The sequence below is a fragment of the Malurus melanocephalus genome, unplaced genomic scaffold (genome assembly GCF_030028575.1).
Source record: "Malurus melanocephalus ecotype Western Australia unplaced genomic scaffold, MMel_1.1 scaffold_5, whole genome shotgun sequence".
In the NCBI taxonomy this organism is placed as follows: Eukaryota; Metazoa; Chordata; class Aves; order Passeriformes; family Maluridae; genus Malurus; species Malurus melanocephalus.
In genome coordinates this window covers 4984275-4996965 of record NW_026623237.1, presented here as the reverse complement: position 1 = coordinate 4996965, position 12691 = coordinate 4984275, and the positions used below count along the sequence as shown (strand labels likewise).

Genomic DNA, 12691 nt, shown 5'->3' with positions numbered 1-12691 from the left:
TGACCAAGTTGAATTCAGGATGTTTGGAAGCTTCATCAGGCTGGTTTTACTGGTGCCAGCAATGTTTTTATGTTACAGACAGCAGCTATTGACTTTTCCATTTATTCAGCTCCATACTCTTCTTTCTGCTGGRAAGTCTGCTGTAATTRGAGCATTTAGAGTGTTTTCTTGCACAGAAGTCTAGTACTTAGAGTAAGGCTTTACCTGTTAAGACTTAAAGAGTCTATCTGTGACTCTATATTCATATGACCACAGTTTTGATTCAGTTTCCCAGTCTGGAAACCAATAGCAACCTCGGAGGGCTTTATTCATTTGACTGAGATCTTTGGAAAAAAGCTAATAGAAGAAAATCTCTATGATTCACACTCTTATTAAGCCATAAATGTTCACCATTTATTTTGGATACAGAACAGATGTGGAGGGATGCAATTTCTGTTAGTCTCATTTTGTTAGCCCTGATACCCTGTGTTCTATTGGAAATTGTCCAGGGCAGTAGCAGRGAACATGGGTATGTGATTCCTGGATGTTTTGAGTAGGTCACATCTTGGACAGTAACTTGTGAAGTACTGAGCAGGGAYTGGCAAGGGCAGAGCAGCAGAATGCCCCTCCTAACCATGCCCAGCCAGCGGATCAGCTGGACTCCGCTGCTGCTTCTGGGGTATCTCTTTTACCTCCTCCTGGGTGCTATGATGTTCCAGCTGCTGGAGAAGCAGGCAGAGACACATTTTCTGGACCAGTTCCAGCTGGAAAAGCTCAAGTTCCTGCAGAACTACACATGCTTGGACAGACAAGCCCTGGAGAAGTTTGTACAGGTAAGAGGAAACGGGTTCCCATTATTTTGGTTCAAGCATTATTTTCATTAGAAGAAATTATACTGTTGGGGCCAAGCRTGATATAAACTGATCAGCTGTCCATGATACTAAATATCTAAYTTTATAAATAATTCAAGCCCATTCATATACTTCTTTATCTTGATCTTGGAACTGATTTCTTTCCCCAGTCATGAACTCCCAAAATATTTAAATCTGGTGATGTATTTGTGCTACATTGCAATAATTTCAACTTCATGTTCTCATTTCCCTCAGTAATTCTTGCTGGTAATTATACATGGGGACAAAAAACAAGAATCAAACCTAAAGAAGTAGGTTGCCTTTCCAAGGTTCTCCAGTCCAATCAGCAGAGACARATTCTGCCCTTTTGTAGAGCAATTGTCTACTGCCTTTAAAGGTGGTCCTGCACTTTCAGACCTAAAGAAAAGATGAAGTCAACCATCACAAACTGTATTATCTATCGCTCATAAGAGATAAAGGGCTCTTGTTCAATATGGCTCTTGTAAATTAATGACATACTCAATTACATTTTAATCTTTTCCTCAAAACTGGCTGGAGATAAATTACTAGATCTTTCCTGGTATTATAAATGTATTCTCATACTAGTATTTTAAGAACTGGACAGAAATCTTTGAACTACCAGTTTCTTTGTGCTCAAAACATACCAAATTGCAGAGCTGAGTGCCTAAATAGTTTGAACTTTCTGCCATGTCATTAAAACCGATAAAAACTCTAAACAATTTGTACTGCCCAAGTCAGAGGACTTCGATGAAGGTATGTAATTTTGATCCACAAAAAGCCCAGATTTTGTATATGGATTGAAGTGAACTGTATAGTTCAGATCAGACAGGGTAGAAAAGGTGCCTGAACCTCAGTCTACAAAGCCAATGCTCTGATTACTGTAATATATCAAAGTAACATGGAACATTGGACATTGGCCAGAAAGTAACTAGAGCTTTCAAGCCTAAAACCGTATTTTTTCAGGTTCAGGACTTGGTGATATTACTTGTCCTTCCCTTATCTTTCTGATAGTGATTGCAGAGGAGAAAACCCTGATGGTCATTCTAAACCTAATGATACTCTATGGGATTGAAAGGTTTARTTAAATCTGCACTACCCTCAAAACCTTATGGAAGGTCCCATGTGTCCATATTCTTCTCTCTTTGACTCCGGTGGAGCTTTCTTAGCACTGCCCTGCCACTCAGAGAATCGCATTTGGCTGCTATGTCTCTGCTGAATTAAACACAATTCCACTTGTAAGCTGTTCCAGATAAAACCGGCTGAGGGCACCAAATCATCTAAAATGCACCAAGTTTCACAGTACTGAGATTTGGTATCCTCAAGGTACACGTAAATGCATCTACTCTCTGACTCATCTGTTGCTTATAAGACCTGTTAAGAAATTTGTCTAACTCTTACTAATATTAGGGAATAATGGTCTACCCATATTAAAWCTCTAATGCAGGGAAGCAGTTGTGTCTCTGCCTGTTTTAACTAACATGGTTAAGGWGGCCTGTTCATGATGTCACAAGTTCCAGGTGGAAAAGTCACAGTAAACTGCAGTGAGACACAGCTCCCAGACTCAGTCTACTCAGCTCACAAGTATGTCTTGTCTTAATGCCCATTCTTTAAATTTAAATTCTGAAATGTGAGATTCAACCCAGATTCACAGATTTTTTTTTTTTTTTGCATATCTGTTATGACTAATAATGAGTTACCACTTATAATTCATTAACTTTTTTTGCTTCATTGTGCATCAAACAAATTCTTGCAGTTTCAAGTCAATAAAGTGCCTTGATTCTGTTTGGCTAAAACTGCCTAGCTGAGAGATGGCCCTGAGCTGCTGTTCCTAAAATGAGCAGCCTGGAGCTTTGGGAAATCCAGTCTCTGTGATCTAATGTATACTTCGGTCAGGAAATTTTGCCAGTCTGACAGCATAGCCGAGAAGCAGATGCATTTAGTAAGGAGTCCCTGTTTTCATTATGCCCGTACTTTTTCAGCCTCAAAGGGCCTGATATAAATATACACCAAAAGGACTAAATTTTTGTCTGTGAGCACAAGTGGCTGCAATGTGCATTGGCAGGGGGACAGGAGCAGAAACAGCAGGCAGTTTCTATTGTCTCCACATCCTACTGTAACTTACTATAGGCTTGATATTCTTACTGTAAATTACAGCACATTGCTTTTTCCTACTGGCTGCTTCTCTCCCAAAGGCAACAGTTCGTGTTCACCAAYCATTCAGCAGCTGCCATAACCTTCACCTGAGCTGGAGATGGAAAGAGCCAGGTGCCATTATGACTGTCCCACAGGAAGCTGTTCGTTGGGCACCACGATGCCATTTCATTCATGGGGTTCTTTCATGGGATTGTACTTAAAAGCAACAATCGTACCAAGAAATCTGGCATTGTCAGATTGTGTCTGAAAGGTTYGACATTCCAAGCTGCCTTACTCTTCCATGTTGGCTCTCATAATGTGAATGTMACTCCTGTGAATTCTTGAGCATTGAAATACATAGAATTGTTGAGTGTTCCTTCCAGGAATAAGTTAAACCTGTGATTATTTCAAAATACTCCCACCTCAGTAGCTTCTGTATGTTCCATCTAAGCAGCAAATTAAGTAAGTGACTCCAGAAAATTGAAGGTCTTGAATACTTCTCATTCTAAGAAAAGGCTTTTAATGGATAATGTGAAGTTCTTTGTTGCAGCTGACACTTCAGTCACAAGGTCACAGGTGATGAAGCCCAGCAGCCCTCTGATAAAAATTACCARTGCTGTAGGATTTTTTACTGAAAGAATAAGATTAGCTACTAAACTCAGGATACTGAGTCAACCAGAAGAGATCAGCTAACATTGCAGAACCTGTCCAAAATCAGATACCTTGCAGTGGACATGTTCATTAGAAAAGCAACTATTCTGGTACTGGTTAATATTTGAATCAAGAAAGAGTATCTTCTTTGGTCTCATCCTCCTGGAACCCGCTGAAGGTGGGGCTGCTATTGAATCCTGCTCATGTCTTTCATCATACATACTCTTTAGAACAGATGAACAAGTAATTTATTCAGGCATTTTGCAAAATTACAAAGGCTCTGATCTTCTRTGTGACAAACAAGTGGATTCTTAAAACTCCAGCGACTGGGCAGAGGGAAAYCAGTCTCCCACAGATAAATCCTTGGGGACAGCAAACAATCTCCATCAAGGCAGTTGACAGTGTATTTGATGCAGGAGCAGTAATTTTTTGCCACACACTAGTTTTAGTCATAATGTAAGAGCTATCTGGAACAGCAGAGAATGTTTTATTAGTTAAACTTTCAGACTAGCAGAAACCTAATATTAATTTAAAACTATATGGAAGTCATAGCCAAAAATAATAATTCATCCTTACTAGAACTTATAGGGAGGAAACAGAAATGAGCATGTTCCCCATGCCCCTGCCCACAGACACAATTATACATTTATACATGCCTAAATTAAAAACTGGAAGGAGATGACCAGATTACAGAAGGACAGAAGAGGAACTACTTTCATTTTTTATGGTACAACTTTAATTTTTTTTTTCTGCTTTGGGGAATCCTCCAGTCCCTTTCCCTCAGATTTCATGTAGCTAGGGAACCTATCCTACTTCAATGACCAGTTCTCCTGTAGCAAGAGTTCAAGTTCCTGGTCAACTCTATTTCAAAGTTTTGCCATGTCAGCAGAAGTTCTTTTTAGTCCAACTCTACCCTGTTATCTACACTGTTTATCACTCTGCTTGCTCAAGATGGAAAATAGTATTAACTTATCTCTATTTCTGACATTCTTCCTCATCTTTGCTCCTTTGACCTTTTCCACTTCAGGTCCTCATGGACGCATGGGAAAAAGGGGTCAACCCAGAAGGAAACTCTACAAATCCCAGCAACTGGGACTTCAGCAACTCCTTCTTTTTTGCAGGAACTGTTGTCACCACTATAGGTGAGGTATTTTCTTTCCTTATAAATGGGGATTTCCTCCAACTGTCTTTTAAACTCCCAGAAATGTGTAATTGGAGGACAGAATACACCTGCAAGACAATCAGCTACTGTGGGTTTCCTATTGGTTTCCAATTACGCCTATTATTTTTGTGTATCCAGTATTTTATACTCAAAAAGAAGGTGAATGCTACTTTGGTACATGCAATATAATTTTGTACTTGGATAGCACATCTTCAGGTTTCTTTGAAGCATTCACCACAAAATCAGAGACCTATAGAAAGTTACAATAGTACCTGGAAGAGTTATATTTTTCATGTTTAATTTTCAGCTAGTAGTAGTGAATGCACAAGGCTTCATCATAAGCAATGGCAATTTGTAGACATATTTAATTGCAGAAAATCATAGATTCACAGCTTTCTGAAGCTTAACGTAGCAAAGCTGCCRTGAATGCTCCATGATGCCTGCAGCTTGACTGTAGAGCCTTTTCATGTAGCTGTTTTCTCCTTTTWTTCCAGGTTATGGTAACCTGTCCCCCAACACGGTGGCAGGGCAGATCTTCTGTGTGTTTTATGCCTTATTTGGAGTGCCCCTCAATCTGGCCTTCCTTAATCAGCTGGGGAAAGGTCTCAATGCTCACTTGCTCACCCTGGAAAAATGGGTGCAAAAGCCAGGGCGTGCCCAGGTACGGTGTCAACTTTCTATTTGTTTCCATTGTTTTAAAACTAGTTAAAGTTACCAAATAGCTACTACTGCTGCTAGCTTACGTTTCCTTGTGTTAACCACAGCAGTTACATGGCCCTCTGCATCAGAAACTTGACACACTCAATTTACCTATGAGAGCTTTAAAGCTATAGGCTTATCCTTGAGGTGCCCTAGATTTGCCTTTTTAAAACCTTACTCAGCAAAACCCTAGACCCAGTGACCTTGGGAGAATACGTGCATGTGCACACATTGCCAAATCAAGCTCTTATTCTCCAGCCTATGCCASCATCTATCCAGAGTCTAGCTCTACATTATGCAAAGACAACTTATTTTTATTGGCCTGCTAATCTGGCTGGAATTAGCTTTCCTGTTTGTGCCAGCAATTTAGCACTTCTTTCCTTTTCTTTTCTTAAAAAGCAAAAACTCTTTCTCCTTACTTTCCTTACTTAGAGTTTATTGGTGAGTCATTGAACTAGTCCAGATGTTTTTAAATAAGCACTGATAATGGAAAATACATGAGGGTCATTTATTAAAAAGTTAATATGTGCTTCTGAGAAGGGTTCCATGAATTGATCCCTTCAGTCAGGGAAAAGAGAGATTAGATATGTGAGGTATGTTGAAACATTTCAGAGTTAGGGCACAAGTTTTTTTCTTTTACATTTGTAAAATCTCWTGAGTCACTAGCTTCTTTATCTACAATGGGAAGCTCTAAAGGTACTGTCAATTGCAGACTTGGGTTAGCAAGAAATTCTTTAGCTACATAACCTATGTCTGTTCCCCAAATACTTGCAGCTTTACCACCAGGAGGATTTTCATGCTAGGATAGCGACATCTTTCCTGAGATTTCTAATAGCACATCAGGGATATGATCTTTTTTTWAGCTTTTTCACTCCTGAGTTAACACCTCATTTCTGACAGATCTCCTATGATCAGACAAAGCTTTGGAGCTATATCTGCTTGTTTGCTCTGAAAAGCTCATTGAAGGAAGTTGTTTTATCTCCTTATAAACACAATTTTGTTATAYTCTGGGAAATTATTTGCAGAGTTCTTCTTTGTTCCTGACTTACTGTTCCCTACATTATAGGTTTATACAAGGAAGTTCTTAAAAGACAGGTTAAAAAGTAAAATTTTRCATTTTGGTATACATTTTTATGCAAAGCTTATTATGTAATTAAATGCTATTACAATATTGGAATGAACTAAATGAGAGCAACTGAACTATATTATCAGCTATAAATGTGACAATTGGTAATTCTCAAACTGCTCTGCAAATGAGGCAAGTATAAATACACAGCTAGAGAGACATGGCACATGATACAGAAGTGACTTGTCAAGTCACCCAGTCATCTCATGCCAAGTTTCACAAGCTCAGAGCATTATTTTTTATGTGAGATAATTCAGAGAGAGAAATTAAAACATGATATCTGGGCCTTCCACTTTATAAACAGTGGTTTGGCTTTTCACCAAGTCACAATAGGTTCATTAATAGAAAATCATRCTCTGGTTTGATTGCCCTTGAGGGCATTTTTAAATAATTGCAATGAGTTTGCACCAGCCCACACATCATTAGTCAAAAGTTCACCAGAATGTGCTCCCTGGAAACCCATGAGTTTCTAATCATCAATTCCTAAATTCCTAAAATCCCTTCAGGAACCACCCACTGACCATTCTTTGCACCTATGTACTGCAGCCAGGTACATGTTAACTTATCTCCCCRAAGGCTGATGTTTGTCCTGAGAGGCACAGATCTGCCTGTGCTAACACAAACCAGTTCTGCTCTGAGCACTTCTAAGTTAAAAATGAAAGCAGGCAAACTGACTTCACTTGGRTTTTATCCAAACATATTTTTGGCTGAGCTCTTGCAAGCCACTTTATAAATCTTTGGAAGCAGTCATGCTTCCATGCTAATTTGTTCTTGCCCATCTTTGTTTCATGAGTTACGCAGAACTTGGTGATTTTCCTCAAAGACAGGAGSTAGTTGACTACAAGAGCATCTGCACTTGAAATTGCAAAATGAGTATTTCATTCCTGTAGCTGTCATAGTAAGTCTGAAAATACAACTCATTGCAAAAAGTTTTACAAGAGTCCTCCTTTTTTTTTCTAAATTTTAAGTGGTTTTTTTTGTGTGTAATGGTTAGGTATAATACCTATGTGCAGTGAACTCAGCCTGCAGTACRTGCCTTGTCCTTCCTTTTTTTTTGCTATCACTCCCAAGTGGAGTGGGTTTGTGACTGAAAAGCAAAACAGACACAGCAATTTTAACAAGAAAATTACTCCATGCTGTTTGGCTTCCATCCTCCTCTTATCTTTCAGGTGGTTCAAACACTGGCAGTGGCCATCTTCCTGACCACTGGGACCTTGCTTTTCCTGGTGTTCCCACCATTAGTCTTCAGTTACGTAGAAGGCTGGAGCTATGGAGAAGGCTTTTACTTCACCTTCATCACCCTCAGCACCATTGGATTTGGGGACTATGTAGTAGGTAAAAAAACCATGAGCTGGATTGAGCTTTGTTGAAATTCATCATTCTTGTATAAAACTAAATCCAGGGAGCATAGATATTCACTCCACTGTAGATCTGGTACAAGAGTGAGCTCGGCCAGACTGGTAATAATGATCCAATGTGTTATAGGACATGAGCACTTTTCTCTTGAYAGCCAAGCTGAGAGTCACCCAGCTCATTTCACACATGACACTGAACACCCATTCAACAGTGTTCGTGTCCAGGCTGGTACAAATGTTATCCAGAGAGACAAGTGGAATAGAAATGAAATTCCTTTTTCGGTGTTAAGCCTTTGAACCACCCTCTCCTATCAGTGACTTGTTTCAGCAAGTACCTACCATTCCCAGCAACAAATCATATCAAATATTAAATAATCAGTAGTAAAAATGGGGAGAACATTACTGACAACCCAAGGATGCCTCTGAGCAAAAACAAACCCAGTGACATTACATAGCCTTCAGACCTCTAGATTGAGAACATCGTGCTAGGGACATGTGAGGGGCTATTTTTTCACACACTTATTTGAACAAATGCATAATCTTAACAGATTATTTTTAATGTGTTTATTGGTTAAAACCATTARRGTCTCTTATTTCACWAGTAATAGCTCWCCTCTCYTAGAGGTCATAACTGTGTCCCAAAAGGAGATTAAAAAAATCCAATGCTGAATCTGGCACAATGGAGTTTCACAATGATCTGAATGACAGAGTCTAAATTAACAGCTGCAGTGCTGTCCTGTGACTGTATCAGCTGCACTGATTGTCCATGTTGTGGAAATATCAAACCAGGGATTAAGGTTCTCATAGCCACTTAATTAAAATGTCTACATTTCCCATATTATGCAAGTGATTGTGAATCCCAGGTACTGAAGTATATCACCCTCCAGAAAGCAATCACTGTATCACTAATTGTAGCTTTCTAAATCATCTGAGATCCCCCATGCACCTCTTGAGTAAAGTGGAGTTAATATGGATTCAACATTTAATTTCCAAAATTTTTTTTCTTGTTGTTGGCTAGGAATCATTGTCTTTGAGCATCCCTGATTAATATTTGATATGGCTATTTTTATTATATCRCCTTAGCTTGAGGGATTTGATACCAACTGTGCTAAGATTAACCTGRGAGTTGGCAGTAAAATAAAAAATTTAAAAATCTATGTGCTGATAGATCACACAAGCGCGCTAACACATACACTTTTTTGAGGGGTGGAGAGGGTGTATGAGTATGTATATTTAGCAGAGCAAAGCTGCCAAGATAAATATGCAAATTTTCCTGGATTTTTCAGGCACGAACCCCAACAAGCACTATATCCCCATTTACAGGAGCCTAACTGCAATATGGATTGTTTTTGGCTTGGCCTGGCTGGCTCTGGTCTTCAACGTGGGAGCTGACTTGATGGAAAAATTCCTTCAGCTAAAGTGGCACAAGTCTGACTTAAGCCTGACAGAAGGAGCCACCACCAAATTGGAAGATGAMCCTGAGCAGCCTAGAATCCATATCCCTAGCTGAGCAAGGTACAAAGAAACCAGTCTTGAAACTTCGTTTTTCATCTGTATCTCACACTAAGCAAGCCCTGTGGATAAAGGACTAAACCACAGGTTGTAGACTGTTTTCCTGAGGAGGAAATGTTTCAGATACATGGAAATTTCCACACCCTGTKTAGGCATCAGCCAATTAAAACCTCCAAGGAAGGAGCATACATGGTTATACAACTGTTCCAGGATTCATTTCATATTTCTCACTCAAAGGCAACTTCCCTGAAGTAATCAACTATTATCCTCTCTCTTTCTCTAGTGGGATTCAGTTCTTATGGTCACTCATTTTCAAAAAAATCCAATGGCTGCCTCCCAGCTTCAATAAGAATTCATATCACGAAGAATCTCAAGTGGAAAAAAGTCAGGTACAGAAATCTTTCTTCACTTCCAATCTGAAAACAAACCCACAGATGAATATCATTAGTAATGAACACTTGCTTAATGGCATCCATCCAATTAAGATTCAGTTGATACTGTCTGAAATGAACAGCTTTCATAAAAAATGACAGCATTTCTTTATTTTTTGGGCTAAAATGCTTCTCTTTTAATTGTGAGGAAATTATATGTCTCTCCAGCAAGCTTGGACAATTCGTCTCAGAGCAAGCTGCCAGCTCAAAGAAGGTCCTTATCACAGTTYATTTCACAGCCACCTGAAAACAGCAGTTTAAACTAAATCTAAAAGCAAGCAGACCTCCTTATTYCAGCCAGATCACAAATATTAGAGTCTGGCATTTGCTTTGGGCCAGATCATTGAAGAGCTATTATGCACCATAAATAACTGATGCTGTACATTTACCTCTAAATAAGACCAATAATAGGCTCTTGCATTAAATCTGATCCCCAGTCAGGCCCATTGTGTGACCCATGAGAAGCAGGGAGACTGGATTTATCACAACTATTGTCAGTCAAAAGTAGAAGCAGCCATCTCCAAAGGGGCTGAAAARCCAAAGTACACAAAAACACCTAAATATGAGAGTCGTCACTGAGATTGGTTCTAACCATCACTAACACATTCCATGGGTGTGCTTGTAATGATGTACACACTGCTATTTATTGTTTATATGTTTATATCTCATAGTAACCATCAGTTAATCCCTTTAAACTCATTTATACATGGAACTTCAGTGAAAAGCGTGAGTGAAATATGGCTGSCTTTGTAGACTAGCCCCAAGCTAGTGTATGTCTGACAGACTGTAGGAACATCAAATGTCAGCCTTTCAGCAGCTGCTTGATATTTAATTTTGAAGGAGTGTCCATAAAACATGTAGAAACTTGTGTAGGTCACTAATCTTTTCCTGCATACTTTCTGAGCTAGAGTTTTACTTCTGAGGAGAGTCACAACAGATGGTTGTTCTTACATCTGACATGGTGCATGTTTTCTTTGTTGCACATTTTCTTTGCCAGTTGCTGAGTCCTGCACARTGCAGTGTGGCTACACAAATCTGAAATGCTGATGTACTGAATGCTGGTTATGATTTATTCAGCTAATTTTAAAATGAATGTTCAAATCCCATCCAACATTTCTCTCATGTCTTAACACTACCTACCTCACAGATCTTTATCTCCTTGGTTTTTGCACTGATCTTCCTCCATGCCCTTAGCTATTCCCACAAAATCATGCAATGGCTTTCTCTGTAGACTTTCACTGACACCAGCCAACTCTCTCCTGTCTGGCTTTTTGTATCTTTGCAAATCTCACGGGAAACTTTCTCAGTGTTTTCTGATCTTTGGACAGAGTGTTTGCACTTGCACTTGTTAACATCATCACCATCACTGTACTCTGCACCTGCCTTGTGTTAACACAAGACACTTTTGGCCTTTTTATGTAAAAGACAAAATTGAACTTTTGTATCTAACCGGTATATTTTATCAAGCCACAGTCAGCCATAAGACATGCACTAGTCTAAAGGTGATCCTGTCCAGTGTTTTATACCATGTTGTGTGCCATAAAAAAATGATAAAGAGGTTTATCAGGGATAGAAAGCACTTACTAGCAAAGTGTTTCTTAAAATTATCCTTACTTGACATCTGACCACAGGAAGTTTGAATTGTTTTTACTGCAGTCCAGAAAGTTGCTCCTGTATCTGATACTGACTTTGCMAAATAGCAGCATGCTGACACCTCCTGGATTTTTTGCTACTGCTGAGTTTACTAAAGCTGACAGTAGCTGCAGCAATTCTCCAGCTGACCAACAGAAGACTCCAAAACAGACCTTTAAATCAAGMACATGGCCACGTTGGAAGAGAAATGAGAAGGATACTGATGCCCTCTCCTATATTACATAAGTGAGAGAAATGCCTTGCTCATTTTGTCAATTTTTCAAGGTCCTGAAAAGCTCCTAATGATCATGCACATCTATAATCAAAGTTACTTTGAGACACATACTGGCTGCACTGGCCAGTTCTTAAGCATGGATGGACCAAGTGCTTTCTGGCAGCCTTCCTTTAATAAAAATGTAGTCATCGAGTATCAACTGAGCAGCTAAGAAAAGTGACACAGAAAACCATTTGATCACAAATGCTTGCTATGAGCCAGAGGAGCACACAAAAGGGATCCTTTGGTCTAATAAGCCATTTTACCAGTAATATATTTCTGCCCAGAATGGAGAGCACACATGCCCAGCTCCAAGCACAGAAAACAGGACTTCCAAAATCTCCGAATGTGGCTCTGCAGGCTGTGGCAGAAGCAATGGCCCAGGCAGTGCTCATCTGTGATGTGGACAATTGGCACTTTGTCTTGAGCAGCTATCACCTCTAGTCCAGCACAGGACATGACGCAAATGTCCTTCCAGGCTTGCACTTACCCTTTTAGCCTACTCAACATCCCTTCTTCATCCTCAGACACATATGTTGTCCTTCCAGACAACACCAAAATATCATCAGCAGAGATTTGAGCCTTTCTCTGTGGAGATGTAAAGAGAAGACTGACAGACAAGTGACATTTCTGAGAATACTCAAGGAAACAGCCATTGAAATATTCTGTGATTCTGATTTGTTGTGAAACGTGATCTTTCTTCCCAAATTCCTTCTAGTAAGCACATGCTTGATGTCCTGCATTTTCACAGTATGTCTTGTAGTTAAAAACCCCAAGTCTCACCTGTAATTAGTTTTATATCTGTTTAGTACAAACATTAAATGTTTAGTCCATAATGTTTCAGTATGGCTATATCAGTGTGCTT

General features: G+C 39.4%; 1 protein-coding gene across 1 annotated transcript; it reads left to right on the top strand.

Moving 5' to 3' along the window:
* Positions 1 to 599: 599 nt before the first annotated feature.
* Positions 600 to 9487, top strand: LOC130575753 (potassium channel subfamily K member 16-like). Its single transcript, XM_057369874.1, has 5 exons — positions 600 to 812; positions 4663 to 4777; positions 5292 to 5458; positions 7792 to 7957; positions 9264 to 9487. Exons 1-5 carry the CDS (start codon positions 600 to 602, stop codon positions 9485 to 9487), a joined length of 885 nt encoding a protein of 294 aa, XP_057225857.1.
* Positions 9488 to 12691: the final 3204 nt, after the last annotated feature.